Below are 13,428 nucleotides of genomic sequence, written 5' to 3'. Positions count from 1 at the left end.
TTTACATACAACAATAGTTTAGTTATATATTATAGACTTATAAAAAGAGACCTTCTAAAAACATTAAAATGTAAAACGAAATCTTAAATTAGAGTGAATAAATGAAAACTCAGCACACCACTTCTGAAAGGTTGCCGACCCCGTACTAGGCCATCAAAAAATGTTACTCACCTCTCCTGCTTCGTGAGTAAGAAGAATTTTGCAAGGCTGACTGTTTCTATTTCCTTATTGTGTTTGGGTGGTACTCTGTTGCCAGCTGTGTAGTCACTGGGCTAACAAGATGAAACATGAGACCCTGGTTACACAGCTGATGTGGGGTACACCTTACTCAGTTCAAAAGGTACTATGATACTACATCGAGAATTGTGAAGCTATGTGTGACCCTTGACATTTGCATGTCAATACTCTTGCTATACTTTAGTTTACAGATATTTCAGTAGTGTCTGAGCTCTGGGAAGTGGGTTTTATATATATGTAGGGTCCTACCAAATTCACAGCTGTGAAAAATGCAACATGGACCATGAAATCTGGTCTCCCCTGTGAAATCTGTTTGTGTACTTTTACCCTATACTCTACAGATTTCACGGGGGAGACCAGAATTTTTCTCAAACTAGGGGTCCCAACCCAAAAGGGGGTTGCAAGGTTATTGAAGGATGGTCATGGTATTGCCACCCTTACTTCTGCACTGCCTTCAGAGCAGGTGCCCAGCAGCAGTGCAGTGCAGAAGTAAGGTGGCAATACCATACCATGCTATCCTTACTTCTGCGCTGCTGCTGGCAGTGGCGCTGCCTTCAGAGCTGGGCGGCAAGAGAGCGGCAGCTGCTGGCCGAGGGCCCCGCTCTGAAGGCAGCAGTGCAGAAGTGAGGGTAGCAATACCATACCATGCCATCCTTACTTCTACACTGCTGCTGGCAGTGGCGCTGCCTTCAGAGCTGGGCGGCAAGAGAGTGGCAGCTGCTGGCCGAGGGCCCCGCTCTGAAGGCAGCAGTGCAGAAGTAAGGGTGACAATACCATACCATGCCATCCTTACTTCTACACTGCTGCTGGCAATGGCGCTGCCTTCAGAGCTGGGCTTCTGGCCAACAGCCATTGCTCTCCAGCTGCCCAGCTCTGAGGCAGCGCCACCACCAGCAGCAGTACAGAAGTATGAGTCGCAATACCACAACCTCTCCCACAACCCTCTTTTGGGTCAGGACCCCTACAATTACAATGCCATTACATTTCAGATTTAAATGTCTGAAATAACAAAATTTATTATATTTTAAATCATATGGCCGTGAAATTGATCAAAATAGAATGTGAATTTGATAGGGCCCAATCTATATGCAGTTTGCTAAGATTTAAGTCAAAATAAGGTTGCTCTAACCCCGTGCCCAGCAAAGTCTCCCTGGTGTCTGCAAACCACGCTACATGCTTTCTATCTCACCAACAATATCCGGGAATCAAAGCTTGGTGTCCCATTCTGCCCTTGGATATGTGCACCATATCTAGGCAGAGTTTTTCCCTTAGGTGGCAGGTTTCCCAAAGCTGCATGTGACAGAAGAATATACAAAATGATCCTCAGGACCCATATTTGCTGTATATACAGTAATATGTATTTATGTGCAACCTAAAGAAATGACTTCGTAAGTGTCACTTTGAGACTCATTTGAGTGATCAAAAATCACACCTGAAAGTTTTCATCTTTGGTCCACATCTAGAGAAAATTTGTCTTTTTTTGTTCTGTTTTGGCTTTTTTGTCCTGTAAAGAATCTAGTCAGAAATTTCAAACTTTAAATTGTAAGGTGTAAACTCAGGGATTGCAGTCAATGCAATTTAAATTCCACCCTAGCACTAGTCATCAAAAGGTATGCATGCTCCTCCCGCAAGCTGCCTTTCTATTATAGTAGGGGCCAGATTCTGCCCGCATAGAATGGCTCCAAATGCAGTATGGCTGCACAAATGTACGTGGGAGTATAGCTTGTCAAAATTGCCAAAATCAGTGGTTGAGATTTTCAAAACCAAATAGGGGATTTAACCTTGCAACACCCATTGAAACTAATGAAAATTGTGTGGATACATCCCCTAAGCAGTCAGTTTGGCAATCTCAACTGACACCATTTAAAAAAAAAGTAATGCATTTTAATTTGATCATTTGATTAAACTTTTTTTCAGTAAGAAAGGCCTCTCTCCTGCAATAGCTACACCAGGCAAATTCCTGTACCTCTGCAGAGTCCCTGTGAAGTCTCTGAGACTCTGCATGGCCACCAGTGCAGATCTGATTACCCGATAGCAGCCCTTAGCCCAGAGGTGTAGTAGAAAACTGTAATTAGCCAACCGATTAATTTAAAAAGCACTCTGTGTCACATTTTATGATACGGTCAAGGCTTGGTCAAAAGGCAGTGCCATTAATTATTCCAATGGAGAAATAAAAATTATGCCTTCAAAATTATTCCCTATTTATTTGGGAGGGGGAATGTTATACTGGTAAATGGTGAGACCTTGCTGAGATAATCTCTAGTCAGTTTCCTTGTTAGGAACAGAATCAGAAAGAACTCTAAAGAACTCGAAAGATGAAAAACCCAGTGGGCCTGATGCTGGGGGACCTCACCCAATATTAATGTCGATGGGAGTTCACAGTCGCAGCATCTCGAAGGCAGAGCTCAGCATCTTGCAGGACTGAACCCTAAGGGTTAACTATTCTTATCCCCTATTAGAAGTGCCACATTTTTCAGTTTTTACTGAGCCCACAATCGTCAGTTTTTTCAGCACTCTGGCTCAAATGCCAGACTATCATTTCCCACAGACATTGATGTGCTCCTAATTTAATACATACCCCATTGTTAAGCTAACATGTCCTACTTCCTAGGTGACCATGTACTTTAACCCAGGGATCGGCAATCTTTGGCACACGGCCCATCAGGGAAATCCGCTGGCGGGCCGGGCCGGTTTGTTTACCTGCAGCGTCCACAGGTTCGGCCGATCGCAGCTCCCACTGGCCGCGGTTCACCGTTCCAGGCCAATGGGGGCTGCAGGAAGCGGCACGGCTGAGGGATGACGCTGCAGGTAAACAAACCGTCCCAGCCCACCAGCAGATTTCCCTGATGGGCCGTGTGCCAAAGATTGCCGATCCCTGATTGAGCCCATCCAATGGTCATCTTCATATTAACTCTACCAGGAACAAATAATGGATTAATTTATTTGGGTATAAAATAAAGGGTTTTAAATAAAGGATCAGAGCACAGGTCCATCAAATGTAGGGTGACCAGACATCCCGTTTTTAAAGGAATAGTCTCGTATTTAAGCCCTCCTACAGGTGTCCCGACTTTTTCTTAAAAATGGGCAAATTGTCCCATATTTTTTGCTTCCCTCCATCAGCCTCCTGCCCACCAGCAGTAAGTGGGGAGGTCCAGTGGCTGACAATGTGGGTGGCTGTGCAAGGCTGGTGGTGGGGCGGAGCTGCAGCACACGGGGCCGGCCGCTCCCTCTTCTGGTCCGTCAGCGCAGCCCCGCTGCATGCCAGTTCTCGGCCAGCAGGGCCCCGCCCCCTGTCCTGTTTCTGGCCAGCGCTGGCTGCACACAGTGGCAGCTGATAAGTACGGGCAGGCGCCAGGTGGCGTCCGTTACGTCGCCTCTGCTACCCACCCATCAGCCCTTTACATGCTCCCCCTCTTGCTGTACTCTCCTTGTTTTGCCCCACTGTTCCTCCATATCCCCCCTGGCGGGGCGTGTCCCGCTCCCAGCCCTGTGCGGAGAACCAGCTCCTGGTCTGAGCGCTCAGCTCACCAGCAGCCTGGCCAGGAGGCTCCTTCCTTCCCCCACTGCCTCTGGCTGGGCTGGCACCCCAGGACAGCCCAAGACCCTCCAGTCCAGGGTACTAGCCAGGAGAAGCCAAGCCCTGCATGTGCCAATGCCCCGCACAGCGCTGGCACAGGGAAGCTTCTTGGTTCTTCAGCTAAGCTCTGGAGTGGGCGGGGGGCGGGGCAGGCGGGGAAGTGATTTCCAGACTGTTCCTGCTGGCTCCACAGCAACCCCCAGGGGCTTAGCACCCTCTTCACCCGCCCTACCCCTCACCACTCTGAGTCCTGCCCCCAGGGAGTGGGGACTGTTCTGTCCCCTAGGCACCCTCCTCTGCTGAGCCACCTCTCTGGCTGGTTTGCTGAAGCCCCCCCCCCCCCAGTCAGGTTCCCTGGGCCCTGGTGCACAATGTGTCCTTAGGGCTTAACCCTTTCCTCCCCGCTCTGTAGCCCGGGGACCGGAGGGGGCTGGGTTATGTCGGTGACCAGCAGCAGCCTGGAGATGTTAGTTACCTTTTGACACTGTGTGGGCAGGAAGGGACATACCCCATTGTCTTCCAGCCATGGGGGGTAAGGGGGAGGAAGAGATGAACTCTGCAAAGACACAGGCCAGGTCATCCCTTCCCCCTCTCCTCGTTCCCTGTGGCTGGAAGCAGCTCCCGTCCCTTCCCTCCCATACAGTTCTGAAAGGCTGCTGCTAGCCACGTTCTGGTGTGAAGCCTGGCAGAAATCGGGGGGGGGGGGGGGGAGAAGGGAAGGGGGAGATGTGACCCCATGTGTCCCCCCCTACCCCCCCACAGAACAGTGCGTCTGGACCTCATTTCCCCTTTAGCCTGACAAAGCTGAGATTTGTTAACATTCTGGGTACATTCATCTATTTTAATGTGCTTGTTTGCACAAAGTGGGATGAGGAAAGGTTCTGACTATTATGGGATTACTATGTTATGTACTGAGTTTATTTTATCAGTATAAAGGCCATGTTTTAAAATGACTTGGGCAGTCGAGTCCTTTTATCGTATTAAGGATATCTGTCCTTTTGCCGTGGTTTTTAATAACTGTACAATGCCTAAAGGATTGATAGGTGATTTAGTAAATGTAAATTTTAAAAAATCCATTACTACTACACATATTGTGGTCGCGCCTGGAGCCCCAGCCCCGGACCAGGACCTCATTGGGCTAAACACTGTACACAGAACAAACACTGTACACAGAACAAAAAAAAGGTTTTAACTACCTCCTCTTGCCATCTTTCTGAAATAAGAGCAAGCCTAATGGACCTTACCATTCTCCTTTCTATGGGCCCAAACTACAAACCTGTACTGGTAAAACTGTCCTTCCTTCTGCAGATTTTATGCATATGGGAAAAAACCACACAGAATCAGGCCTACTCTGTTCTTAAAAAAACTAACAAAACTGGACCACAGCAAATGACCTCTCCCACCAAAATACTGAAAACACCAATTCATCTTTCACTTTGGGCTATATTCTGTCACCCTTATTCACAACAAGTTGCACTTTTTCTCTGTGGATAGTCCCTTATAAGATGGGTCTTCCACATTCTTATTTATTTTGTGGGTTTGATTTAATGTCTGAGCTAACTAAACAGTTATTAATCTTCAGAGATTCTTGAATCAAAATCAGTTACTTAGTGACAGACAAGTAGAACACTATAGAATCTGTCCTGAATTTTGTCTAAAATACTGTAGCTGAGTGACAGCAAATCTAGATAATATTTTAAACTTATTCATCACATTTATATTTACTGACTAACTTTAAAAGCAATAACATTGTTTAACCATCTAATGAAGTTTTGGATACCAGTGCATAGCATGTATGCTGAAAACACTGTCTAAACTTAATTCTTCCATTTGTAACAAATTTATTAGGCTCATCTTCATTATTCATATTAATATACAAATAGGCATGGCATTGATCCAGTGTGTGCATAGTCAAGAGACTGATGATTTATGTATATGGCAAGAGGAATTTATTTGTGCATACAAGACTTGCCGACCCTGCCAGAGTTAATGATTTTAGCTTCTCCATTATACTTTCCTTAGGAAAAATATATATTTATATGAATTGATATTTATATGTATGTTGAATTGGCCAGCATTTTGTCCATGTCTCTTTTTAAGATTTCATGTCAGTTATTAGTGAAGTTTCCTATGTAGTTCTGATGAGAAAAGCTGCTCGCTGCTTTTCACATGCCTAAACAATTTTAAACATAATCGTTCCTTTGATCTTCAAGCACCCTTTTTCTTGGTTTTCTCTTCTGCCTTAAGGTCTTTTGCTATGCATCTGGAGTTGAAAGCTGATAACATTTCTGCTGCTGTCAAGTTGGCTCCTTTCATTATCAATCTGTCTCCATCAGCTGTAAAGGAAAGATCGTAAGTTTTAGAGGTGATAAAGTTATAAGAAACAATTTAGCATACATTCAAACTAAAATCGGTGTAAACACTCAGTTCATTCAGTTTACTTAAAAATATTCAGTGATTTCATATACCCATTACCATTGAATCTGTGCACATACCATACATTAAGAGCAAGGAACACACTGAAGTTAACTGCCCACAACAACAAAAACAGCCTCCATCCCTGAACTGCCTCATCCAAACATAAGGAAAAGCTCCCCATATATGATCTAGTTTCAGAACAGATGTGTTACTAAAGTAGTTCACACTATTCTCTGAAAGTCAGCAAACTTGGACTCTAAGGGTATGTCTACACTAGAAAGGTAAGTCGACCTATATTATGTCGACTTACAGCCACTGCTGTAATTATTGTAGCGGTACAGTTCCACACTACCCTCCTTGGGTCTGTAGTATGTGTCCTCACCAGGAGCACTTCCACTGACCTAAGAGGGGTAGCGTACAGGGCTGAGAGACCAGTCTCTCAGCTCTGCTGGCAGCTCCCTATCGGGAGCCCAGCTGCCCCACAGACTTCCGGTGGGTTGCCCTCCCTCCACTCGGGCGGGGGGTGGGGGGAGAGAAGAGGGGGAAGCTGACCGCGGCTTCTTGCCCCGGCTTGCAGCCGGGAGCAGGGTCCAGTCACCCAGGCTTCTCACCACGGCTCCCAGCCAGGAGCAGAGTCCATTCTCACCCCAGCTCCCAGGCAGGAGCGGAGTCCAGCCGCCCAGCTCTCCAGGGGAGTGGGGGGAAGCGGGACTCTAGCTGCCTGCTTTCTTGTCAGTTTCATGGCTCCTGCCAACAGCTGATGTAAGTAACGCAGTGTCTACCCTTACATTGCATTGCCCTATCTACACCGACATAAGCCTTACGCCTCTCGTGCAGGTGGAGTTATAACGGTGTAGTAGGGCACTTAGGTTATGTCTACACTTACCAGAGATCAACACTGATGTGATCGATGTAGCGGGGGTCAATTTAGTGGGTCTGGTAAAGTCCTACTAAATCGATCGCAGAGCGCTCTCCGGTCGACTCCAGTACTCCACCGGACTGAGAAAAGTAAGGTAAATCGACAGGAGAGCGTCTCCCATCAGTGCAGCACGGTGTAGACACCCACAGTAACTCAACCTAAGCTACGTCGATTCAAGTTATGTTATTCATGTAACTAGAGTGGCATAACTTGGGTTGACTTACCGCGGTAGTGTAGACAAGGCCTTACATCGGCAGGAGGAAGGCTGTTGTATAGAGACTGACATAATTAGGTCGACATAAGCTGCCTTACATTGACCTGTGTAGTATAGACCAGCCCTAAGGGAGTGGATTCCACATCTGAAAGAGACAAGGTGGGTGAGGTAATATTTTTTAGTGGACTAACTTCTATTGGTGAGAGAGACAAGCTTTCTCACCAACAGAAGTTGGTTCAGTAAAAGATATTACCTCACCCACTTTGTCTCTCTAGTATCCCAAGACCAACAAACTACAACTATACTATATATTGTGTATAGTCAGTTTCGGTATCCCCTGAAGAGGAATCAAGTTAATCAGTTTACCCTGTTCGTTTGTGTCTTTAATATAGAAACAGGTAAGAACAAACACTTTAAAAATTAGGAAAATTTCATTTTAAAACCTAAAAATTGTCAGGGAGAACTAGGAACAAAATGTAGTGCCTAAAACTAATTGTAACTAAATTTCAAAGTGACTAGATTTTTCAAGTTGACAGTATCCCTCAAAAAAACTATAGCAAGCCCAGCAGCATAATACACTGTCTTGTGCAGTTTCCAAGTTCAGGTCATAGAATCATAGAATATCAGGGTTGGAAGGGACCTTGGGAGGGCATCTAGTCTAACCCCCTGCTCAAAGTAGGACCAATCCCCAGACAGAGGTCCTGTGTTCGCAGGCTGCAAGGACTGGAAATGTTTCCTTGGCAACATGCTCAGCACCTTGGGAAAGTGAAAAATTGAGAGCAGTAGTTCCTGGCATCAGTAAAATAATCCCTTTTGGCAGAGGCTCTGCACAGCATTGAGCTTCATCATCTAGTATACCCAGGCAAGAGATAAAGATGAGAAATAAACGAGGAAGGAAATACTGTAAAGACACTGAAAAATATATATATGTTTGACATATCAAAGCTAAATCTTTGCAGTGTTCGCTAGAAATGACAGCTGACCCGATTAAAATATGAAAGTTTAAAAGGAAAACAAATAGATAATCATTAGTGAAGGAAAAATCTTAATGGGCTGGGTTCTCTGCTGGACCTCTTAGAAGGCAGCAGAACAGAAGGTAAAGCTCAGGAGAGAGGAGAACAAAGGCGGATTAAAGCGATTTGTGAAGTGCCTCAAATCTGGGCTGCGCTGGGGTTGACGGAAACCTCCAGTATAAGTTAGAGGAGCCTACAGAGCTGGCTGCACATCTCGTAGACCCATTTCTGCAAACATTTATACATGTGAGTAGTCCCACTAAGGTGGGACAGCTCATATGACCAAGTTACTCAACTGCATAAGTAGCTGCAGGATCAGACCTTAAGTTCTCAAGACTGAGAAGTCTATGACTCCAATATTACAAGTGAGATGCACAAAGGTGGACAGGTCTCTGTGGCATCATGGAGCCACATTGACTTCAACAGGGCTCTGCACAGGTACAAGGGTCCACTTGCAGACCTCTCATTTAAGTATTGGAACTTTATGTTTGTAATGAAATCAATCTCTTTTTTTTTTTAGCATTCCCTTTCTTCCCAGTTCTAAATCCAGTAGTCGGAATTTTTTATGATTTCCTTCCATATCTATTAACCTGACTGATTCCATCCTACTTTTGCTCAAAAACATGTTTGTACAACACCTAGCACAATACGGTTCTGATCCATAACTGCGATGTCAATACAAATACAAATTACAGGAAACAATCACATATATCTTCCAGTGTGAGTCTAGAAAGGCTACGTTCCCTTTAAGATGAATGATAAACTCCTTACCAAACATGATGTCTACAACTGGTTCAGATCCATCATGTCTTACATCTGTTGTCACTACACAGTTGATATTGGAGGCACGAGCTTTTTTACTGTTAACATGTTGAAGAAATATTCTGAAAAGATTTAAGAAATATAGATTAAGTAAGAATATACTGAACATATTTCTGCAATCTTACATAGTTTGATGTTGCTAGCTAACCAAAATACAAACCAATTAGGATTTATATTTACTGCCCCAGTTCTACAAGGAGTTCCATAAGTGCAGACTCGATTGCATGATCATTTTAACAGATTATTATTACAAAGAAATTTTAAAATCCAATTTGCTTTTCACTATTTTGTTTACTTTCTGCATTTCTTTTTGATTGATTGCATTATCCCAGCTATCAATCAAATCAGTTTTATTTTTCTTTATAACTAATTTTACTTTCAGGTTGTCAATGTTTCAGTATTTGGAGTCCAGATAAATGTTTATTTTGTTTAAATATCTGTTTCCATTGGATTTTTTCCCCAACTCCATGGTAACATGTCTAATGATTTGCTGAAGCTTGTGTAATTTGTTTTTCCACATTTAAATTTTGGCCAAAGTTCAATTAATAGGGTCCCTTTGAAGATAGGACAGTCATCTGCAGGAGTCAGGAAGGGATTCCCTGCACGCACACCAATGTATTCTGTTGTGGGTTATTTTTATTGCCTTCCTCTGAAGCATCAGCGATGGCAACAGCTGGAGATATGACATTGGAAGGGATGGGCCAGAGCTCTTAGGTGGCACGGAGCATTCTCTCTCTCTCTCAAGGTGCTTGGCTGGCTGGTTCTTGCTCATATACTCAGGGTCTACCTCATCACCATATGTGGGGTGAGGAAGGAATTTTCTCTCAGGTCAGATTGGCAGTGACCTTGGTTGTGTTTCACCTTCCTCTGTAGTGTGTGGGTGGTGGTGGCAGCGGCGACCTGTAATATACAGGTCAGACTAGATGATCTGGTTGTCCCTTCTAGCCTTAACCTCTATTACTGTGTGTATATGCACATGCACGCATGCGGGTGTGTGTAAAATAACTCCTCAAATCTGCTCCAAATTTGTGTTTTATGTTCCTGTAGTGAAGTAGTTATGGAAAAAGCACAATTATTTGGACTTCAGGCAATTAATTACCAAAGAACATCAGCATTGTGTTTTTCCTCACTATTTGTAAGTATTGTAATACTAATAACTAGGGCCCTACCAATTTCACAGCCATGAAAAAAACGTCACGGACCATGAAATAAGCCATTCCTCGCAATGGGGGCGGGCTGGGGGGGACGACTAGAGCCACCTCTGGGAGCCTCCCCCTTCTGCAGGATGCTCTGGAACTAGGCAGCAGCCCCAGAGAGTTCCCACAGCTGGAGGAGGCTTGTGGAGTTGGATCCAATCTTCCCTGTGCTGCTGGGAGCATCCCAGCAAAGGGGGCTCCTAGCTGATAGTCCGGGCAGGGCTGGGGCAGGACAGAACTTGCTCTTTCCCTGCAGGGGTGCTCTTGGGTATCTCTCCTGGCTGCAGATAGCTCCACACCCCCTCCTCCCCACTCTGTCCAGCTCTGAAGGCAGCACAGAAGTGAGGGTGGCAACCCCATGACCCTCCCCCACAAACAGGTTTGCAACCCTCCCACACATTCCCTTTTGGGGTCGGGACCCCCACCATTAAAACACCATGAAATTTCAGATTTAAAAATCTAACAACATGAAATTTACCAATTTTCAAATCCTATGGTCATGAAATTGACCATAATGGACGGAGAATTTGGTAGGGCCGTACTAATAACAAAGGCTTGGTCTACACTACCCCCCTAATTCGAACTAAGGTACGCAACTTCAGCTACGTGAATAACGTAGCTGAAGTTCGAAGTACCTTAGTTCGAATTAGTTCGAACTTACCTTGGTCCACACTCGGCAGGCAGGCTCCCCCGTCGACTCCGCGGTACTCCTCTCGCCGAGCTGGAGTACCGCAGTCGACGGCGAGCACTTCCGGGTTCGACTTATCGCGTCCAGACTAGACGCGATAAGTCGAACCCAGAAGTTCGATTTCCAGCCGTCGAACTAGCGGGTAAGTGTAGCCAAGGCCAAAGGCCCTAATCTTACTGCTGACGCCACATGGGCTGACCCTTGCACTCACATGGATCCTCAATGACTTTAGGATTGGGGCCTCTGTGCTTAGCATAGTAAAGTTAAGCACATGTGTGTTTGCAGGCCTTAGTAAGTACCTCTACACTTTGAGCTGGAGGTGCAAATTCTAGCTCCAGGAGACTTAACCCGTGCTAGCTCTGACTGAGTGTAGCTGTGGCAGCAGGAAGGGCTACCCACCCACTACATGCTTAGTGTCTCAGACTACATAGTGTGGATAGCTCCCCATCCCCTCTACTGCTACACTCTATTTTTAGCATGCTAGCTCAGTCCCAGCTCCAGCAGATATGTCCCCTCAAGTTGGAATTTACACTTTCCAGCTCATAGTGTAGAGTAGACATACCCAAAGACACAGAAGCAGAAGATACACTAGTATTTCAACCCATCTTCTGATCATTTGTTATAGTATATCTTTCCTGTGGAACTTCGTTATGATACCTTTCTTCTCTGAAAAGCGAATAAAAATGGCACCTTTCTATTAAAGAATGCCTCCTCAGTGTTCAGACATATACCTGCTTACTGATAGTAAATCATATCATGTTATTGTAGTAACAGTAATTTTCACTGCTGCATTTTACTCTCATCAATGTAGTAAAGACAGCACATCCGAGGAGGAACTAGATTCTATTCCTTCTTTTACAACATCAACAATTGTTTGCTAAACTCATGTAAATTATATTTGTGCAAATCAAGTGAACACATCTGTACAGGTGTCACCAAATGAGTAGTCTGAAAACAATGGGGTTGCATAGGTCTTGCCGGGATCTTAACTTGGCCAACTCTCACGATATTTGAGATTTTAACTTAAATATAAGAATGGCCATACTGAGTCAGGCCAATGGTCCACCTATCCCAATATCCTATCATCCAACAGTGGCCAATGCCAGATGCTTCAAAGGGAATGAACAGAACAGAGCAATTATCAAGTGATCCATCCCATCCTCCAGTCCCAGTATCTGGCAATCAAAGGGTGGGGCTGCTCCCCGTGAGAAAAGGATGGGGAGAGATGGGCTGCTCCCTGTGAGCGAGATATAGGGGGGACGGGCTGCTCCCTGTGAGAAGGGGATGGGGGAGTCTGCTCCCTGTGAGCGAGGTATAGGGGGGGACGGGCTGCTCCCCGTGAGAAGGGGATGGGCGGGGACGGGCTGCTCCCCGTGAGTGGGGTATGGGGGGGACGGGCTGCTCCCCGTGAGAAGGGGATGGGCGGGGACGGGCTGCTCCCTGTGAGCGAGGTATGGGGGGGACGGGCTGCTCCCCGTGAGAAGGGGATGGGCGGGGACGGGCTGCTCCCCGTGAGTGGGGTATCGGGGGACGGGCTGCTCCCCGTGTGGAGGCTGAATGGGAAGGGGTGTCTGGCCGCCCTCCAGAGCTCTCCTCACCGCGTGGTTTCCACGTTGGTCTGGAAAGGGCAGAACCGGACCATGACGCTCTTCACGTTCCTCAGCGCCACCACGGCCTTGGGCACCGCCATCTTCTCCTTGCTCCGCCTGGGACTACAATTCCCAGACGCCCCTTCGCCAAGGCGGGACGCAGAGCGGTGGCGGTGCGCACAGCTCTGTGGGAAATGTAGTGCTCGGCGGGAGCGGCGGTGCCGCTCCGCTGGTGCCTGTGCCTGTGCCTGTGCCTGTGCCTGGGAGCTAAGCGCCGGGTCGCGCCTCTCCCGCTGCGGGATGATAGAGTTTGCTGCTGGGTCCGCTCAGATGAGCGGTTTTCACTCATTTAAAGAAATGATCCCCGTCTTCAGAACGGGCTCCGATTTTGCCCTGGGAGCAGTCGGACGGGGTGCGGGGGAGTGTACGCCCGTAACGCCCCGCCAGGTGTCGTTCATTGCAGTGCAGTGCAGTGCAGTGAACAGAAATGAGTGAAGAGCAGGACACCCCCCGGCCTCATCAAAGCTTTCAAAAGACAAAGAGCAAAGATTCGAGTTCAGGGCAATTGTTAGGAAACTTGATTCTTTTCATGTTAACATTTTTATTTGATTCTTTTTTTCTTCATCAAACTTATCAAACAGCAGGAGCAAAAATATAGAACTATATATCCCTGACACAGTGCCCTCCTAGGTGCCCTGTAGTTTGTTTATACACGGACCCACTCCAATTGGCTTTGTGCAGATAGACATTCATTG

General features: G+C 46.2%; 1 protein-coding gene across 1 annotated transcript; it reads right to left on the bottom strand.

The window, feature by feature from the left end:
* Window positions 1–5,638: 5,638 nt before the first annotated feature.
* Window positions 5,639–12,841, bottom strand: MRPL53 (mitochondrial ribosomal protein L53). The gene is made up of 3 exons (XM_005301518.4): window positions 12,683–12,841; window positions 9,150–9,262; window positions 5,639–6,150 (listed from the first exon to the last, which is right to left on the bottom strand). Exons 1-3 carry the CDS (start codon window positions 12,772–12,774, stop codon window positions 6,023–6,025), a joined length of 333 nt encoding a protein of 110 aa, XP_005301575.2. The 5' UTR covers window positions 12,775–12,841; the 3' UTR covers window positions 5,639–6,022.
* Between the last annotated feature and the right edge of the window lie 587 nt (window positions 12,842–13,428).

The sequence above is a fragment of the Chrysemys picta genome, chromosome 2 (assembly GCF_011386835.1).
Source record: "Chrysemys picta bellii isolate R12L10 chromosome 2, ASM1138683v2, whole genome shotgun sequence".
NCBI lineage: Eukaryota > Metazoa > Chordata > Testudines > Emydidae > Chrysemys > Chrysemys picta.
This window is presented reverse-complemented; position numbering and strand designations above follow the sequence as displayed.

Bases quoted from the DNA above. Each gene is read 5' to 3' on its own strand.
- MRPL53 (XM_005301518.4), bottom strand. From the start codon at position 12,774: ATGGCGGTGCCCAAGGCCGTGGTGGCGCTGAGGAACGTGAAGAGCGTC. The intron at 9,263-12,682 runs GTGAGGAGAGCT...AAATCTTTTCAG, and splicing joins ACCAACGTGGAAACCACGCG to AATATTTCTTCAACATGTTA. The intron at 6,151-9,149 runs GTAAGGAGTTTA...TTTCCTTTACAG, and splicing joins AGTTGTAGACATCATGTTTG to CTGATGGAGACAGATTGATA.